The sequence below is a fragment of the Euleptes europaea genome, chromosome 5 (genome assembly GCF_029931775.1).
Source record: "Euleptes europaea isolate rEulEur1 chromosome 5, rEulEur1.hap1, whole genome shotgun sequence".
Taxonomy (NCBI): domain Eukaryota; kingdom Metazoa; phylum Chordata; class Lepidosauria; order Squamata; family Sphaerodactylidae; genus Euleptes; species Euleptes europaea.
In genome coordinates, this window is record NC_079316.1 from 40364532 (window position 1) to 40384969 (window position 20438).

General features: G+C 40.1%; 1 protein-coding gene across 2 annotated transcripts in view; it reads left to right on the top strand.

The window, feature by feature from the left end:
• Positions 1-20038, top strand: part of SLC25A36 (solute carrier family 25 member 36) — a 34514-nt gene extending 14476 nt beyond the window's left edge. For both annotated transcript variants that reach the window (XM_056849755.1, XM_056849754.1), the window contains exons 3-7: positions 3784-3861; positions 7972-8072; positions 16223-16289; positions 17307-17596; positions 19787-20038. In XM_056849755.1, the coding sequence (XP_056705733.1) occupies positions 3784-3861; positions 7972-8072; positions 16223-16289; positions 17307-17596; positions 19787-19980 (730 nt within the window). In that variant the 3' untranslated portion in view covers positions 19981-20038. The remainder of the gene's footprint in view (positions 1-3783; positions 3862-7971; positions 8073-16222; positions 16290-17306; positions 17597-19786) is intronic.
• The last annotated feature ends 400 nt before the right edge of the window (positions 20039-20438 follow it).

Genomic DNA, 20438 nt, shown 5'->3' on the forward strand with positions numbered 1-20438 from the left:
GTGAATGGCTCAGCCTACTCCAGTTCTCAAAGGGTTCAAGTATGTAATTGCTAGGTAAGAGGGAGGATTTGTCCCAGAGTTTCCCCCCCCCCTTCATGATTGCTGTCTCAGTTGCCACATGCAAGAGAAATATTTCTAACATTGTTCTAGACTCGAAGGAATCTACCAATGCACAGTGGTGGGATTTGTAAATCCAGATGTTTTCTAATTTAGCTCTAACAGCATGGTTTTGCTTCTTTTTGCTGCTCATTCAGGTAGGATTAACTACAACTTTAGATTTGGGATCTAGGGATTCAAATAGAAAACCAGAAACCTAATGAGATATGCATGTATTTCTTTGCTGTTTTCTACATTTATTTAGTCATTAGTGTTTTTATTGAAGAGTCTTAGAATTGATATATAACTACACTAGCAGTAGCAGCTTTAACAGTAAAAGTAATAGTCACTTTTACAGACTGATTTTATGCACAGGCGACCAGTTCACACAGCCATGTTATAGTTTACTTGCAGCACTTGTTGGTCATCGTTCTAGCTGAAGACACTCAAAATTATGTACTCAAAAGTAATGGCTAAGCAAATTGTGAGGTGGGAGGATTCTGGCTAAGCCATGAATTTATGTTTATTATATCTGAATAGTGCCTTTGTCAGTGGGACTGAGAAGAGGTAACATAAGTTCCTTGCAGTAGATGACCTTTCTGGTTGTAGAATCTTGTCCTACAGTCCAGTGGATGTCTATGATGAATCCTGTATTTTGCAGGTTGTAAGCTAAATGAAACCATGCTAAATGCATGGTTATAATTTTGAACCTAACAAATGAAATTAACTGAAAACTCTTATCTTTTGATCATAACCTACTTTCTGCTTCTCTGTTGTGCAGCACCATATTCTAGAACTAAGACTGTGAAATAGTGTCACACTCTTTAGAAAACTAGATTGAGATTCATTGTAATTCATGAATGCCACTCTGCAACATTCTTTTGAGAGTTTGATTATACATGGTTACAATAATGTGGAACAATTTGTTTACAAGCAAACGTTTTTATTAAGGCATGCTTCAAATCTGAATATTGTTTGTATTGTGATAAAAGAATGTCACAGAACAAGTCTTATTTTTATTTATTTTAAATTTCTAACCTGTCCTCCTCAGCCCAGCCCAGGCACACATTCCTGTGTTGCTGGCAAGAATGCATCTTTTAAGCCTTATACTAAACTGAATGTATGTGCTTAGAGCTGCCGGTTTAAACTTTTCCAATTGGGAGACTTTTATACAAATGTTGTTTGCTGATTGCTCAATCTTGTGCCATTAACCTGTGTTTCTGTTTGAACAAGTAATACTCTTTTTAAAAAGTTCAGTTTGTTGGCCTCTTTATCTGAATTGATAAGCGTAGTGTGTACTACACCATGTTTGTTTAGATTGTAAGTTTGTCTTGGAATCTAAAGGGATGTGAACTAGCTCTGAAGATGTTCCTGATGAGGATTATGTATTTTAAAGTCTATGACTGAAGGTGCCCTCTTGCATTACTCTCCACTTGCATTACACTCCACTCTCCATTATTATCAGTATTGCCTTACTCTCCTAATCCAGTTCTAAACACATTCTCTGCTGACTTTCTTCTGGTAATATTGCCTGCCATTAATAGCACTTTCTAATGTGACCATTTCTTAACATCTGGTATTTGTATTGTATGCCATAAATTTACATGCTATAATTCCAGTATTTAAGGCAGGATGGTCCCATTCTCTTCAAATGATAATGTTTGGTTAACGTATTATAGAAATAGCTCATTGATATTGGATATGGGGGTAATCAAAAGTAAAAATTAGCCTTTCCTTTATCCCTTAGAAGCTCTTTGATCCACTGATCTCGAGCAGCATGATTTTAAATCTCATGTTTGAGGGATATGAGGACTGAAATAAATCTTGCCACTGACAATGTAGCCTTGGGATCCCTGTCACTTAATAAAAAAGGCATTATGTCAGGCACAGGCATTAGATTTATATGTTAAAAGGGGAGAAATATATCATTTAAAAAGTAGCATTCCAAAAGGACATGAGCTAATAATGAATCAATAGAGCCAGAAGAGCAAGGACAGGTCCGGTCTAGGTATGGTATATTCAGAATTCTGCCTTGCATAACCACAGAGGAGTTAAACAGAAGGCTCTAAAAAGACGAGGAGTCGTCAAATAATAAGTATAAGCGGGCAAACCGCGTGGTGGTGGTATTCTGAAAAACTTTAGATGAACAAATGCAGTGAGCATGAAAAGTAGTGCTGTTATAATCAAGCTCTTTAATGCGCTTTTTAATTTTGACGAAAGCTTCAGTTTTCCCAAGAAAATTAGATAGCAGAAGGAAATCTTTTATTAGTCATACTATTCCCCCATTTTTCCAGTCAAATTAATTTTTCTTAGCATTGTCATGAAAACAGTGCCAGTACAGACATGCAGTAAAAACCAAAGAATGCAACATAACTTTATAAGTGTGAGAGCAAGAAGCAATGAAGTTTCTTTTTCTTTTCAGATTTTGAAAGGCAATCTGTGTTTCTCTTGACCTCAGTAGTAGATTGGTTTATTCTGTGTTTCCTCAGCCGTACCATAACAGACTGTCAGTGTCCATTTGGCTGTTCTGGAGGCTGAGTTAGTACATTTCTTTCACTGGACTGTGCCACTTTTGTCGAGGTACTCTCAAATAAGCCACTTTCCAAACAAAGGGAGTTGTGAAAACCAAGCTGGTGCCATCCTTTGACAGAACTGTACAGCCTTAACTTTAACTCTCTAAATAGTTGAACAAAACGTAAATTACAGCCTGTGTTGAGGTTGAGGAAACCTAACACAGGTCATGATCAGGGCTGAAAGTATCTTCATGAGAAAATGGCAACCCACATCAAAATCAACCATCCTGGACAGAAAAGTGCAGCTGCCATTCATCCTTTCTCTGAGATGGCAAGTTTTGATGAATGATGCTATTTTCATGTGAATTGTACAATTGTCACTGTTACTTGTAAGCACTGTATAACATCTCTGCCTGTGAATGTTACTCTCAGGACCTATCCCAAGCAAACACATGGGTGACATGATGCAGACACAGATTTTGGATCATTTTCTTCCTGCAAATAGTTTGTCCTTTGTCCTTCCTGAGACAGACCTCTCCCTAATCTCTCTGTTTCCCTCCCTTGTACCAGTATGAGAATAGATATTTCCGTGAATCTTTTCACTAAGCTTTCTGACCAAGCCTCAAGATACTGTCGCACTAGAATTCAAGCGGGTAGATCTCAAGGGGCTCTATCTTGGGGCCCAGCAGTTTCTCAGTTCTCTTTCTTCTTTGCAGCTGGCTGTATAGCTCTCACTATGTAGCCTAATTTCAACCAATACAACCTTTCTTTCTTCTCGTGACTGGATTAGTAGATTAGCCTATACTTATTGCGTCCTTCTGAACATTGTAACATTTCAACCAGTGGAGTGTAAGAGAAGAGAGAGATGGCAGGTTGGTTTCTACACCAATACTGAGCATCTCAGGCAAGCACCTCCTGACACTAGCTCTCTCCATACTATAAATTGTTTGTAGATATTATAGCTTTGGTGTGACTGTCCTGCAGTGTAATTTGACTGCTCTCACATGGGTATGATAACACGTGACTCAACTTTTACATAGTGAGTATTATGCTGAAGAATAGCCAGTGAGATTTCATGGGTTACTTCTAGTGACTTTTTTGATTTTGAAAGAACACTTTACAACATACATATTTTATGATGTACGTATATTACATGTGTATGTTTGTTTTCCAGGATGATCTTACAAAAGGAGGGTCCTCGCTCACTATTTCGAGGACTAGGCCCTAACTTGGTAGGCGTGGCTCCATCCAGGTAAACAACAGAAATTGTTATTTAGTTGATTGCTGGAAATTTTCAAGGGCATTGTTATGTTTAACAGGTGGATGCTGTTAGTGTTTTTCTTCTTACGAAGAATGTGGTTGTTACCATGAATGCAGCACTGGTAACACTTTCTAGGGTTTTTTCTAAACATGTACACACAACACTCTAACAATGAATGCATATTCACACTTTGAGAGAGACTTTTGTTTGAAGATTGTGCTAATTTGTGTTGTGTCAAATGACCAGTGTATATGCATCTTGTAAGTCAAGACTCATTACAACTAGTAGGTTATGAACAATAGCATATCCACCAGTCTAGTCTCAATGTTACCGTGGCATAGATCCCAGTGGGCAGAATATCCATGTCAAAGTAGGGGGCCATCTTGTGGGCTAGACTGAGTTGGAAAAAAAGTGTTTTTCGAAGCTGCATTAACCTGCTTCTCCAGTAGCAATGCTGAATCCAGTAGGAGTGTGCACCAACTTTTCCCCCAGTATTTTTCAAATTTGGACCTCCTGACCCAATCTTCACCAAACTCCAAGGGTTCTTGTAAGGAGAGTCACCAGCAGCTACTCTGCAAATTTGGTGCCTCTATTTCAAAAAACCGCCCCTACAAGAGCCCCATAAAATTTTTCCAATAGTTTGCTTATGCTGGGAAAATTTTCACTCTGTGATTCTCAGCTCTGGCATAGCTCAATGTTATGTCCATGAGGGATCTTTGCAGAACTCTGGGAAGTGCTGATTTTCAAGATAGAAGTACCAAATTTGAAGCACAGTTGCTGGTGAGTCTCCTTATGCAAACTCCTGAGTTTGGTGAAGATTGGATCAGGGGGTCCAATTTTATGGGCATGCATTTTTTTTCCTCTCCATTTGGAGGCCCATAAAATTTGCACAGCCAATCAGGAAACTTGCCAGGCAAAAGCAAGTGGCCCCACCCATTTCCTAAAAACACTTGGTGGGCACAGGAAAAGGTGTCAGCGAGTGGAATGGTGTCCACAGGCACCACTTTGGGGACCCTTGCTTTTTAACCTGGCAATGTTTCAGATTGGTCTCTAGAATCTATCTTCTCTTGCACATAAGCAAAGAAGTTAAAAGCAAGACATGTACATATAAAATGGGATAGTATTGGAAGAAATAAATTTAAGAAAACAAAGCTTGGATAGTTAAACAAGGCAGTTATGTCAGACAGAGAAAGGTGAGAATTATTCATGGCTTCCTTGTAAAATCATTCTCGTGTGCTAGCCTGAAAGAAAGGTCTTATTTCTACCCCTTTTCTGTCCTGTCCATAAAGCATGACTGTGGTATATCTTCCTTCAGTTTTCATGCTAGACTTGTCCATTTGGTAATGTTTCCTGTCTTGTGAATGAACATCACACTTTTTCCAGTCATCAGCTCTAGACAAATATGTTGGCGTTTCATTTGAACATTTGCTAAGTAGCTTTAACAGCATTTCTGTGTTTGGATAAGCTTAAGGGAAGATAGTTTGGTAACATGTATTGCATGCATTACTGATTTTAGATCCCATTTTGCTAATTATACCACATAAAACAACTACTTTATCACTTCCTTGTGAAAGGCCACATGTTTGCAGAGCTAATGATGTTAACTTAAGGTTTTATGAAGGCTGCTCAAACCATAGTCTCTGATCTTATGGTTTAGTTAAACTTTAATGCAAAGGTGATAGTTTTAAGTACATCCGATGTAATCTTGCAGCATTACAAAAATATCCTTTTGCTTTATGTTTAATAAAGTTTATTGTAAAATGGCAAGTTTATTGAGTATCTGTTCCATGGTTATTTTAATAGTTATGTAATACTGTAGCCACTAATTTATGACTAATGCAGCTTGTTACCTGCTGTAATAATTTAATATTTTGGTGCCTTTGATAATAGCTAAGAACAGAAGTAAAATTAAGCAATACTATGTTAAGTTAGGATCCAGAGATCTGATTTAGGTGTGTCTGTAGCGATGAGGTATGGTCAGTGGCAGTTTTGACTTATTTTGTTTGAATAGTCGACTTCCCATGCCATATCCCAAACTGCTTTTGCAAATATTCACAGTTTCAAAGGGTTTTCACTTGCATTACTGGGAGCTGCTGTTTGAGAAACATGCCATATTCCCATGGGCACATGGAATTAACTGCATGGTATGCTAAATCCTGGCCTTCAGTATCAAAGCACAGGCTAGTTATATCTACTAGCAGCACAATGATTTGGTTCTGCTCAGTGATTCCTCTTGTCTCTTGTGTCTGGGTAGCGAAGAAGATTGATAAGGCATTTGAACAGCTGAAGTTCTACTTCAATATATCTAATTCACAGCATGGCCAAATCTGGGAAACTTAAATCCAGGGATTAGAGCCATGAACAGACAAGACAGATATTTCTACAAACCTGGAAAAAGCAGGTTGCAGAAAAATCTGAAATCTTAAAAAGGGGGGCTTGCCCCCCACACACGAATAATAGAAACAGTGCCTGTAGCTTTAAGAAACAAATACCCTCAGTGGCTGTGGCTAGGCAACCACAACAGTATTGCCAGCCTAGGTGTCTGCCATTAAAAGATGGGGGGAGGGACGATGGGGACCTTTCAAGGGCTATTGGCTTTTGAGAAAAGACTCATCAGAGCCAGCCCCACCTGCAACCACTGGGAAACTTGCATGACTCACCCAAGGTTGGTTGCTAGCTACTGCTCATCAGCAGCCATCCCACAAAAGTCAATGTGGTACAGAGTTTCAGACTCGGAACTTGGAGAACCGAGTTCAAATTCCCACTGTACCCTGAAGCTCACTGGGTGACCTTAGGCTAGCCACACAATCTTAGGCTAACCTATCTCACAGGGTTATTCAGAGAATGATGTAAGCTGCACTGCATCCCCATGGTGGAGAAAGTTGGGGTATGAATGATATAAGTAAACAATATTCTGAAGATGGGGGAACAGATAAAAGGTTGGTTGCTTGGTGGGTGGGGAAAAGAAAATAGGTTGAGGATATGGGAGCTGCCAGGAGTGGGGGAAGAGGAAATAGTGTGGGGAAGGGAATATAGGGGAATGTCAGGGCCTCCCCACAAGTCCTTGTGGATTCCTTGTCATGCAACCTGGCCTGCCCACTGGCACTGCACAACTGGGCCATAGTTTTCCAAGATAGAGGCAGCCAGGGGGAAGGACAAATGAAGACAAAGGGTTGGCTGGTAGGTGGGAAGGAAACCAGAAAAGGGGAGAGGCTATAAAGGCTTTCAGGGACTGGAAGGAGGAAATAGTGGAGGAGGGGAAAATGAGATGCCCCTGCTAGTCCTTGCAGGGTCCCCACACTCCTCTGAGCTGTAGGAAAAGGGTTGAGAGTTGTATGGTGTCACCTGAGGTATAGTGTTCAGTTAGCCTGGTTCTTGTGGCTTGTGTCCAGCTTCACTTTCTTCCACCTGGTGCAAGGGGTGGGGCTTTTGTTTCTCAAAAATCTCGGAAAGGGGCAAGCACCACATGCACTGCTTTTCTTATTCCATAATCTGTCGCAATAGGTAAAATACCATCAGCTAAATATTGATTTGTCTTGGAGATCTTAAAAGATTCAGCAACTGGATGAAATCCGGCAGTTTTACAAATCTGCCACCACTTCCATTCAAGCCCAACCATTTTGCAGGGCGGGAAGGAAGGAACATTAAGCTGTGAAGTAAGAAACGGCTTAACGGTGTGACAACAAGCATTAAAGTCCTCACCACAACCCTTTAGCAGCGGATTGTGATAATGGCAGGTGTGGTTGAGATGCAGAGGTAGTAATTCACAGCACAATGAGGGGAGGAAAAGGGCATTGTCTGAGGTTCCATGCAGGATTATCTGAATGGTTGAAGGTGACTCATTCTTTTCCTGTGAACAATATGTCTGCCTGTCTTCTGCTGCCCATTTTTCATATCTGAGAGCTCAGCTTTCTATAAGCCAACTGAGTTTATCTCCTCCTTTAAGCGAACTGCTTAATACTGAAATCCCTGCTGTTACTGTTGGCTCACTGTACAATTAATGCTATAGTGTGGTGGTGGCTCACTTTACAACTAATGCTATAGCGTGGTGGTGATAAACATAACAAAAATTGAACTTGGATCCCATTTTGATTTTTTTAGAGCAATATATTTTGCTGCTTACTCCAACTGCAAAGAAACATTGAATAATATTTTTGAGCCAGACTCTACCAAAGTACACATGACCTCGGCTGGAGTGGCAGGTAAGGATCTGTAACTTTCTGCTTTTATTATCTGAAAAGCCTCTTAGTGGTTGAGTGGTGATGGCAAGTGGAAGACTCCAGCAATTAGGGAAATTACTGATTTAGAGTAGTAAGACCAAGAAGGCTGTACAGGTGGCCCTCTGGTCTGGCCTGAAGCACTGTGTATGAAAGTTTGCTTGAGAATGAATGCATAGAGCAGGTTTTACGTGTTTATGGAGGTCTGTGAGAGCAAAGCATATGAGCCTTTCTGCTTTATCTGTTTTCCTCATAAATCTGTATGAGCTGCTAGAGTAGGCAGTGTCCAGTTTGCTATGCAATAAACAAAATGATTAAATTAAATGAGGAAGCTCTGACTAATATTTCCTGCTCTCTTATCTCTAAGAATTTTTACTGAGTTGTGCCTTCTGTTTTGGATTATCTGAGACGTGCCATCAAATTTAGTAATGTTTCCTGTCCATACATCCCATTCTGAAATTTTAGAGGTAGTTGTAATATTGGGCAATCTAGACTTGTTTAGTTTTGATGAGGAGTAAAAACACAAGTAAATTTACATTTCTGGAGAGCCAGTTCATTGAAGAAAGGATGAGACAAAATTGTAATAATGAATAAGGACATTATTTATGTCATCATTCTGTGACATTTACTCAGAAGTCTCATTAAGTTCAATGTGGTTTACTTCCAAGTAATTCTGCAGAGGATTGCAGCCTTAAATATTTACTAAGCAAATAATTCAGCTGGTAGTTTAAGGCAGCAATCCAAAGAACGCTTCCCAAGGAAGAAGACCATGGAAGAAAATAGGACTAACTTCTGAGTAGCTTTCTTAGGATTACTCCCCAAATGTAGCTTCTTTTAGTATTATTCTATTTGATGTAAAATTTTGACATACTTTAAAGAATATTTAAGTTTCTCTGATCATCAAAAGAAAGGTCTAAACAGGATCAGAAGGACCTTGATATTCTGAAGTTCTCTACTGCATCTTGTCTATAAAGCATATAGTCTAATCCAAACTCTATGAAAACAGTTTTGGCGAAAGAATTCTAAAATGAGCAAGTAGTGAATAAGAATAGAGGAAACTGCGTCCTGAAGCGATAATTGACTGTTGTGGTTAGAGCTATTCATTTGGTATGGGAGAATGTTGTGGAAGAAATTGGGTCAAGTGTTAAAAGTAGCCTTGTGCCTTTTATACTCCATTGAAGGAATTCACATTAAAAGGAGGGAGGGAGTTGCAGTGGGTGGGAAATCATTTAATAGCGCATCTCAGTCAATTAACTGCTTCGGAGACTTCATTGACTATAAAAGGCTGTTCTGTTACCTGTGGTTTTTTTCCTCAGAGAATTTTAAAGAAATATTATTTCTCTTGACAAAGAGCTGAAGACATGGAAATGGATTAGTGTTGTTTTTTAAAGGAAGGTTTATTTCTATGTGTTTATTACACAACACATTTCACAAAAATGGTTGTTTAAAATTAGTGTAAAAGTCTGTTGCTTTCTATCAGGCTGTCTGTGGATGTGCGTCTTTGCCCAAGCTCATGAAGATGTGAATTTACTGGCTTGTTGGCAGGCTTCATTCATATCCCCATGAAGACTCAGTTACCGGTCCAGAAATAATGCGTATAATGGTGACAAATTTAAACCGTCTGTTGAAGATTTTACATTTTATCACTTTTACAACTTGGCCCTAAAAATGCAAAAACAGTTATCTCTTTGAGATATGTGTATATTTTGATACATTTTTAATATTGGATATGGGCTTCTTTTGCAATGCTGTGACTTCATTCTTACTGCTTAAAATTATCCTGCTCAGGGGCTCATGCTGTGCTGATGAGCATTAATGTTCAGCTTTGCAGTTATGCACCTAAACCAAATGGTTGGTGAAAATGCGCACCCCATGCCGATTGGCTTTGAAGGTAGCTATTTTTTCCCCTCTATCTTGTGTAGCTTTGCTGAACTCTAGAATTTTCATAGGCATCATTTTAGAAGTTGGACTAAATATGAATAAAATACTGATTCATAGTGCTGGCTGCATAGCCGTGCATCTAATGTAAAGGGGCATTAACATAGCTTGTAGAAAAAATGCTAACCTTGTCATTTTTATAATTGCTTCTGAAGTCTTTTGTTGAATGCACTAAAATAAGCTATTAACATTTCTACATGCAACGTCTGTATTGGCTTATAATTCAGTTATTTGAAAAACGGTGACATGTTATGAATCATAGTATTGAATGCTTAAAAAGAATAAGGTTTCTTAAATCATTTAATTTCTTGAAACCTTTTAATATGGATTATGATTTCTTCATTAATGTCCGTTTCAGCCAGATATTTGAATTATTCCAGGGAAAAATACTATTATTGTATTCATATTCTGCTATGAAGATACTTTTAAAAGTACGTTTAAAATCTCAAATAACAAACCATACAGATACTGTCTTTTAAAAACAGCAACAAAATTGTGAAAGCCTGAAAATTTAAATACATGTGTTATTTTGTGCTTTTTCTTTGTGTTACTTTCTGAAGTGAGTTAAGTATTTTGTCAGCCATGCTATAAATTGTATGATAAATCATTATGATTAACCAGACTTCTTAAAACAGTCTGCACAGTACAGCAGCCTCACAACAACTGCAGGAAACAGTTTTTTAAAAGTCTGCGGGTCCCAATTCAGCTCGGGACTGCGATGAACCGGAGAGGGAGGGGTGTTCTGCCTCATCCCCCAGTGCCATTTTGCCAAGCCGAAGTGGCCCCAGGGGAGTTACTTACCGCATTTTGGACCAGCATGTGCATGGAGTGCTGAGAACCTGAACACGGCTTGTTAAAAATCGTATTGTGTGGTTTGGCCCTCAGGATAATGGGTGCAGTGCAACTCTTCCATGCACAGATCAGCCTTCTATTGTGTCGTGTTAGAGGCCACCCTATATGCCACAGCAGTTTCACACATGCCCCTTACTGGGTGTGGGTCAGTGATTCTCCCTGCTTTCTGGAATCTGGGAACATATTGGGTGCACAGTGGTCAGCCAGACCCAACAAGCAGGGCACTGTTGCAGAGCCCAGCTCACATTCAACCACTTGCTCATTTCACCTTTCTCTCATTTTCCAAGATGTGGCCTGGTGATGCCTGGTAAGAACCGCAGTACATCCTTAATATGTAACGGCAAAACCTGGTTTTATCCATTTCCTCTCAAGTCAGGGCCCCCCAACCTTTTAGATCCTGCAGGCCCATTTGGAATTTTGACATGGCATGGTGTGCACAGCAATAAAATGGTTGCCATAAAATGGCTGCCGCAGGAGGTGGAGCCAGCCACAGTTTAACTTCAGGAAGATAGTGTAGGTCTTTGTGCTGTGGTGGCAGCTGCTGCCAAAGCAACATTTTTTAAAAAAACTGCACAGCCAATCAGAAGCCTTGCAGGGCAAAAGCCCTACCTGGCCCCACCCACTTCCTAAGCACATTTGGTGGGTGCCAGAAAAGGTGTCAGTGGGTGCCACGGCTCCTATGGGAGCCACGTTGGGGAGCCCTGCTCTAAGTGGTGTTAGCAGCGTTTAGCAAAGCCGTGATACATCAGGCTGGGGGATTCCATAAATTCTGCCTCTAGGAGTTTGATGCATGTGCCAGCCAGAACTGTACACCCAGTTCTCAAAAGTACTTTTTGTGCACATGGAGTTGCTTCCCCTTATCTTTTTCTTATAGGCCCAGGGGGTATATCATAACCCTGATATTCCAGAACAAGATCTGGAGTTAAATAACATGTCTTATTTAGATCCTGCTGTTGTTGATAGGAATACCGGTAATTAGGAAAATTAAGCTTAAGTCCAAGGTTTCAAACAAGGTTGGCAAGGAACAGTTTGGGGCTTCCCAGCCCCCATTCTGTCACTGCAAAATATATTTGACTTATAGAAAAATCAACAGAATCCCGTTTCGAGAAAAATTGTTTCTCCTTTACATGATAAGGAAGATGCCAATAGGAATCAGTCGCTTCAGTTGCGAGAGCCCTCAGTCTGCTGCGTGCACAGAGAAACCAAGTTCAGGTCAAGGGAATCTGTAGTCTGGGTACATAAGGGAAAGGGCGCTTTGATTTGCTTTCTTTTTTTATTAGAGGGATTATTTGTGATGACTTCACACCAGTAAAAAAAATAAATTACTGGTTTAGGATGAATACCAATGACCCTTTCCTGTGTGCTCATGGTGATGGATACTAGATAGTTGGAAGGTGATACAGTTTAGGAAACATGGCTGTTCCCTCACCTATAACAGATATATGCCTCTATAAGCATTCTCTGATCTACAGGAGCATTGGGGTCTTTTCATCTTGTAACTCATTTGATATATTTTGGATAGCACCAAAGTGCTGCTTGTCAGATTTAAGCATTTGTTTGTGAAAGATCAAGCTATGTATTTTCTGCTCTCCATTATATCTTCTTAGCCCACTTTGAATTAAGGAAGGAAAACAGTAGCACCATCCAATATTGTGATTTGATCTGTCTTCCTCTTGTATAAAAGTGTCAAAATTACAATGGCGTGTGCAAAATGCCTTAATATTACATTTCTGTTTTTCTGTTCAAATGTGACAAGGTTAGCATTTTTTAAATAAGTGTTTTAGGCCTCTTTTTTTAAAAAAAATTACACAGGTAAGTATCTTTCAAGGTGTAAAATGAATGGTTAAACTGCTGCAAATGGCAGAAATTTCAGTACTCAGTGCATTTTACAAAACCTTTTAAAAATACCTGTGGCCTGTTTGTTTTTTTTCCTTTTTTTGTTCTAAACTTTAAAAAGTTAGATCTCAACAGTTACTGATTCACAGATCCTTCCATTGGGATTCAATTTTATCACATGTGTCTGATGAGGTCACTGCTTGTTGTTATGATACAGAAAAGCCTGTGTCTATTTTAGGCATTTACTGTACATTTCTCCCGTGAAAAGAGTGAGATCGTGTCATCTCATGCTCCCCATCCGCAGGTCACTTCCTGCAGAAATATGGACTAACTAAAACCTCGTGAGTACTGAACTGAGCGACTCTTGCAGCCTCTAGCGTAAGAACCACACTGGGTTTGTAATCGCTACTAAACAACCAACGTAAGGGGAACCTTTGTATCTGAATTCCAGTTGTTTACATTGTTCACAAACATTACCAAAATTATTTCTCTGTGCAGTTGGGGGAAAGGTCAAAACATGCCTTTCACAGAGCACTGCAGTGTATTTGTCTTAGTTGGTGAATTAGATCGCTTGTTGACAGTCTGCAGGATTTTTAGTTTGGCAAAGTATTTCAAAGCTGCACTTAACAATATGCAGTTAACTATATCTGTTGTCATAGTCTTTTTCTTCTTTTCTCTCAGTATTGTTAGGCATTGCATATTCATGTGCATTTATTACATTTTCTCTTGCAAAGCACAGCTATTATGATGTTCCTTGTCAATACAGATACATACCTGGGAACTTAGCTGTTTTGTTTTGCTGCAGAATATATTAAGGCCTAAAATATTTTCAATTTAATATAAGTATTCAAAGATCAGTCCTAATTTAAACACTGTAGGTATGCTATAGCATACGATCCAAATACTGATGCGTTCTGTACCCATACAAATACCATTGCAGGAGAATCCAGTTGAACCCCCAGACTGCCCTTAAAAATCGATTGAGTTTAAAAGCATTTTGCTGGGTTGATACAGCAGCTGCATAAAGAGAATTTGCTTTGGTAGTGCATGCTGTCTGTTTAGTACATTTTTCCTCATACAGTTCTTGTTCCAACCCCCAAACTGCTTTTAAATTTGTGGGAGGGATAACAGTACTAAGAGCTTTTAATTTTGGTTATATCTTGACTGTAAAAATAAGTTTAAACTGAACAATATTGGACATGAGGCAGTACAGCTTTTCTAAATTGCATTGGTTTCAGTATTTCTTCCTACCTTGGAATAAGTGCTACATATCTACGTTGTTGGAAGTGTACAATGACTTTATCCGTTTCAGTTTAATTTCCTTTAGGCTGAACATGAGAAATGCTTTAAGTGTCTTGAAATTCTCTGTGCGAGCAAAAGGGCCATTAATTAGAAGTCAGTTGAGTTTTGATAACAAGTGGAGGAGGTTTTGATTCTTATTTTAAGGATGTTAAAGCATGGACCCATAAGTACGATCTTAATAAAACATCATTGTAGTGCTCTGGTCTCAGCTGTATTAGAATGCAACTCTAGTATCTTGCGTTCTGTCTAGCTGAATTGCATTAGCTACTGCTGGGATACCCAGAGAAAAGGGTCTCTTCTAAGATTCCTAAGCAGATTCTTAAGCATATTTCTAAGATTGATTCTTTATGACCATAAGGACAAAATCCTAAATTCGTATATAAACAGGCAGTTGAATATGAAAAAAGGAGATACGTAAATATTAGTGGCAAGTCATATTATTTTGATTTTTTCTTTTTCTCAGATTTTTCCTTGCGTAGTCCACTGATCATTGTCCGTTCTTGGATGGAAGGCCCACTGAGTCTAGTGGGGCCGACCAGATAAAACACCACAATTGTAGATATATATATATATTTGTTGATTGGAGAATCATGCAGGATGTGAGTAGTTTGAAAGTTTATATCGTCCTGCAGCTTATTTTAACCTCTGTAAATTGGAATTAGAAAACATTTTTTAAAATTGGAAAATGTATTAAGAATGACAAATAAAACGTACCGTTCCTTTTAGAACAGGAAAACATTACTCCTTTGAACATTTTGAGGGCTCTTATGCATCACACTTTCATGCTTAGAATAGGTAGTCTAAATGAAGGCAAAAAGGAAGTTATGGGGCATTGGGAGAGTGAAAGTCATATTACTAATTAACTTTAAGCACTTTGCAGTAGTTTGAATACTGCAGGTAAGTGCTCCTATTTAAGAACACGAGGTAAGAACCTTAACTTTGAATTTTCCAGGTTTGATATTAACCAAAGTTTAAAACAGTTAAGATCCTTTGGCATTTCTGTTTTTGAGCCTTTGGGCCATCCATGTGCAAGTGTTTCTTCCCTGTGTGAATGCCAATGGAGATTGACCAGAAGAAACCGGTGTGCAAATAATACCTCATGTTGCGTTTATGTTGCATTCACAAATAAGTGGCCTTATGCTCTGTTGTGGTGTAGCTGAAAGTGTAGCAAACACCCCAGCTCCCCATTTCCATTACTTATATAATGAGATATTAAATAGTAACTTGACTTACAAGTGTATAATACTTAAGCTCTGTACTTTAAATAACTTAACAAAAGTCCCTATAGGACAGGGCGGATATTGTACTGTCTTACATAGTGGTATACTAGCTGGGTACTTTAGCCTTGCAAATCCATAGGCATTTGTAGACAATTGCCTGCAATATTTATATATGATTTTGCAGCTACCTAAAGCTGCATTCCCACATTGCTGTTCTGTTTTCTGTGATTGTGCAGTGGGGAAGAGGTCATCTAATCTATCTACTTCAAATGATAAAGCAATCATAAGGTTGCTATCGTTCTTACCAAGACATTGAATAATGTTGCCTGAATACTAACTAGTCCATAGTAAATACGCTGCAGTACTGTTACTCTAACAACTTAGTGTTGTATGCTTGTACAAGTATTCCTGGCCAACCAACAGTCCTTGCTTTTGAATGCTAAATAGAATTCACTGGAAAAATTAATATAACAGCTTACTTAATTATACTGTGTAGTTCAGTATTAGTGTTTATGTATAGTAAAGTATCTCTCTCAGCTGTACCCCATTAAGTAGTTATTCAGTTAACATTCCTTTATGGTCCAGTTGTATTTCTGATTAATACATTGCATTTACAGATAATGTTCCACTCTATTCCAACAGGCTTTAGTTTCACTTGCACTGTGCTTTTATTTGAAGTGCATTTAAATTTTATTGGCTTAGTTTCTGTCTTGCTGTCTGAAATGTGTAAAAAAAGGATTTGTATGAATAAATTGGCAAAAATGAGTTATGTGAACTTATTTCTAATAAAAATACTAATTGGGATAATACAGAAGTTTAGTGGCTCTGGAAACTTGTAAAAATAATGAAAAGGAAGTAGAGACCTTTGGTTTTTAAAAATTAATATAATGCAAGTTCATATCAGTTTTTATTGCGTATATTTCTGTTTTCAATAAACTGTTTTCGTGATGTTAGCAAGGCTAACTTTTCTTTAAAATGTTCGTTTAGGTTTTACGGCAATCACAGCAACCAATCCAATTTGGCTAATAAAGACACGGTTACAGCTTGACGCAAGGTAAGGAGCCCCTTTTGGGGAGTGCCAGTGGATTGGTTCGAGCAGAGCAGTAAACTGTAGTTTGATATTATGTGAACAAACCTCGAGGCAGCTAAAGGCTCGCTCGTGCAATCCCTCCTGCATGGAGAGTAAACTGGTTACTTCTGCTTTTGTGGCACATTATTTATTTTATTACATTTTTACCCCTCCCTCCCCAACTCGAAGGTCAGACTCAGAGTGGAATTGGACAGCAAATCATGTAGCGGTCCAATGAATAGGGTTGCCAACCCCCTCTTTCCAGTATGGCACCTGTGCCTGTGTGAGCTGCTCCTAGGTCCCTTGGGAAGACAGGCTGAGCTGCCCCTAGCACGGCATGCATGTGAATGGGGTGGATTTGCTGGATGGCAGGCTCCCTGCGGCAGGGAGCTGCAGGAGCTAGGCTGGAACCAGTGACTGAGCAGAGTGTGCTTTAAGTGTGCATGGCAGAGACTTCTTGAGATAGAGTCCCATGCCCTCCCTGCTGAACTTTGATGCGTCCTGGCTCAGATTTACGTAGTGCTGGTGGGGGGCTGTGTTTGGGTATGGGGAAGAGGTTGGCCTGTCAGAATTTCGTTCTGGGTTACCCCCCCCCCCAAATATTTGTTTGCTCATCTGTAGTACTATGAATGCATTCCTGAAATGCTAGATTCAAATCTAGTAACACCTTAGAGACCAGTTTTTGTTTGGGTATAAGCTTTTGAGATTCAACGCTTCCTTGGTCAGGTAGTTGACTCTGGAAAGCTTATTACCCCCCCCCCCCCAAAAACAACAACAACCTTGTTGGTCTCTAAGAGGCTACTGGACTGGAATCCAACTGTTCTACTGCAGACCATCACAGCTGCCCTCCAAAACTAGACTCCTGAAATGCGTTTCTGGATGCCAGCATTTGAAAGCTTTGACCTGACCAGGACTTGGGGCAGCCCCTATGACGTGGAGTCAGAGCCTGTAAAAACATTATGAATAATTTGATGGGTTGAGCTTTCTTCTCCTTTATTTCAGGAATCGTGGGGAAAAGAGGATGAGTGCTTTTGAATGCGTGCGTAAAGTCTATCGGTCAGATGGATTTAAAGGGTTTTATAGAGGAATGTCTGCATCCTATGCTGGCATATCAGAGACTGTTATTCACTTTGTTATTTATGAGAGTATTAAACGAAGGCTGTTGGAATACAAGTCTGCTTCTGCTATGGACGAGGAGGATGAATCGGTAAAAGAAGCATCGGACTTTGTTGGCATGATGATGGCTGCAGCTACTTCCAAAACCTGTGCTACTTCTATAGCTTATCCACATGGTAAGGAAGGTTTGCTAATGAACCAAAACTTTAAATATATAATATTGGTGTTTTCATTGGTGGCAAACAAAGCACATTGCCATCATGTATTGACATCATTCAGCTTAGAAAATTGATGTAGGTCACTTACACATTGGTGGTTTGTCCAGCTTGGGTGCTGATGGGATGCAGATTTTATCCCGCTTCCCCACAGCATTGTGGTGTGCACCTCCCAGGTTTCCCCTATTTCTCCTGTCTTTCCCAGACCTGCTTTGTTGCAGTGTTTTTGGAAAGATCGCACCAAAGTCACAGTGGCACCTCTGTGAATGAGAATGCTTGGATCTTCCCAGTCCCTTTCACATCAGCACCATTTCCCCTGTCCTGTCATTCACTCTCACCACCACCAAGGGGCATTAAAAAAATCAGCGGTTGTCATATCACTGTAGTGTTAAAATGGTATAATGAACTGTCAGGTTCTCTGAATTCCCAGCCTTCATTGCAAAAAAAAAAAAAGTCTCTAGTTCTTTTCTTGTGGAGATATGCCTTTCACCTTATATCTGCGCAATGAAAGGGTCTAGACCCGGGGTTCCCAACCTTGTTGAGCTCATGAGTGCTTTTGGATTTTGAAACCAATAGTAGGCATCACCATAAAATGGCTACCATGCAACAAATTACAGAACGTTGGGAGGTTCTAAGATGCTGTGGGACATCTTAGTTTGAATGTAGTTTGTATGTAGTTTGAAACGCACATAGGACCTTAACATGCTGATGGTAACAAAAGAGATTGTTCACAGTCACAATTGCATCTGTTTAGTATTAACCAGTAGAGCTGCTTTGAATAGCAAGAGAGCTGTTCTATCCTTGACACCCCCCTTCCCAAGGAAAAAAACAATAATATCCCATTGTGAAGAATACAAGGCACTGCAAGGCAAAAAAGTCACTTGCATGTGCTCCAACTTGGACTCTGGTTTCTGTAGTTCAAGAGAAGGATGTCCTAAGCATTAGCTTGTCGGGTTTTGATAATTTTTGATCCTTGTCTACGTGCCTGGGTAAATAGATCATTTGAGGCCAACCTCTTGTTTGCCCGATCCCTGTGCTCTGTTGATTCTAAAAGTTCTCCATCCCAACTAATCCATCTGGCAGTTGTTATGGTTGGTTAGGAGGGAAGTGGTGGTGTTTGTCGGGCTGAAAGAGGTAGTCATGTTTGCTGAACAAGTGCTAGTGTGTCATTTGAGTGCTGTGTACATTACTTGGTATTCTCTCACATCAGAAGGACAAGCTTTTTCCATGTCTAATCTGTCACGTAGTTGAGAATGGAAGGGATGTGAGGCAGAGTCTTCCCAGCAGTGAGCTCCCTGTTGTAAATGATGTTTATTTGGGAGAAGCAGCCTGTCACCATCTTTTCAAAGGCATTCCATTATAGTTGACAGTAGAGTACACAAAGCCTTTAAATTTGAAACTTGTTTCTATTCTGTTATTGCCTGTTCACCGTATATACTCGAGTAGAAGCCGAGTTTTTTAGCCATGATTTTTGGCTTAAAAAACTCACCTCGGCTTATACTCGGGTCAATACGGTAATTCGCCTGCCGGGCCCTCTCCCAGCACGCTCCGGCCAGCTGATGGGCGGGCTGTCCCGCCTTCTCCCCCCCACCCCACCCGTGCCTTCTGCGCGGCGGCGGTGGCTTCTTCCCCCCACCCGATCGCGCCTTTTGCGCGGCGGCGGCAGTTTCTTCACCCCCCACCTCACCCGGGCCGGTCCTCCCGCTTGCCAGCTGACCCTGCGGGGCCTCCTGCGGGCAGGGAGGGGGCCGCTGCCACCGCCTGCCTGCACGCCTGGAGCCCGGTCAGGTAAGCTTGCGGGGGGGAGGGGGTGCATTTCCCCCTCGGCTTATACGTGGGTGCCTAATTTTTCCCCATTTTTGGGGTGAAATTAGGCACCTCTGCTTATACTCGGGTCGGCTTATACCCGAGTATATAAGGTATATTGTTTTCAATACCGTTGTTAGACAACATGGCTTAAAAATGCCTGAAATAAACAAGCTAAAACATGAAAGTAATTGGGAATTATCCAAATGCTACCAAAAAGGTGTGGATGTCATTTAAAATATACTGTGGTAGCTGAATATTGTCTCCCTGCATTTATTCATATTATGCTTAAATTAATTTGGAAAGCTGTTATCAAAATTAACATTTTGTTGTTGTTTAATGCAGAGGTTGTACGAACAAGGCTACGAGAAGAAGGAACAAAATACAGGTCTTTCTTCCAGACACTATCTTTACTTGTACGAGAAGAAGGCTACGGCTGTTTGTATCGTGGTCTAACGACGCATTTGGTCAGACAGATTCCAAACACAGCCATAATGATGGCAACCTATGAAGTGGTCGTCTACTTGCTCAATGGATAGCAATGCTATCAGCTATCTCTAGGATGGGGGAAGACCAAAAGCTTGTAGTGGACCAGGTACTCTTAGAGTGGGAGATGAATTTTTCTCCCTATCAAGAAAAAGCAGCTGTGGACAAAATGGAAAGCTGGTGGTAGGCAATCATGCTGCCTTATCATATGGAATCTTTGGCAATGCGATAATCAGGAGCTGCTCCCAAGGGAATGCCTTCAAACGCCTCGTATTTCAACGTTTTCTCCAATTATGTCAACTTCCCTAATGCAGTGCAGTGGGCATCAGGGACTTCTTTTTGAGCGATAGAGGGGTCATTGCACATGTTCCTTTTGCAAGGCATGCTGCACTTTCCAACTCTTGTTTATTGATGGTTCTAAATTTGTTGTGCACAGTTGGAAGGGTGTGCCTGTGTCGGTTCTGGAGCAGGTTCGTACATCACTTGTATGAGAAACTCAATTTTGCAGTTA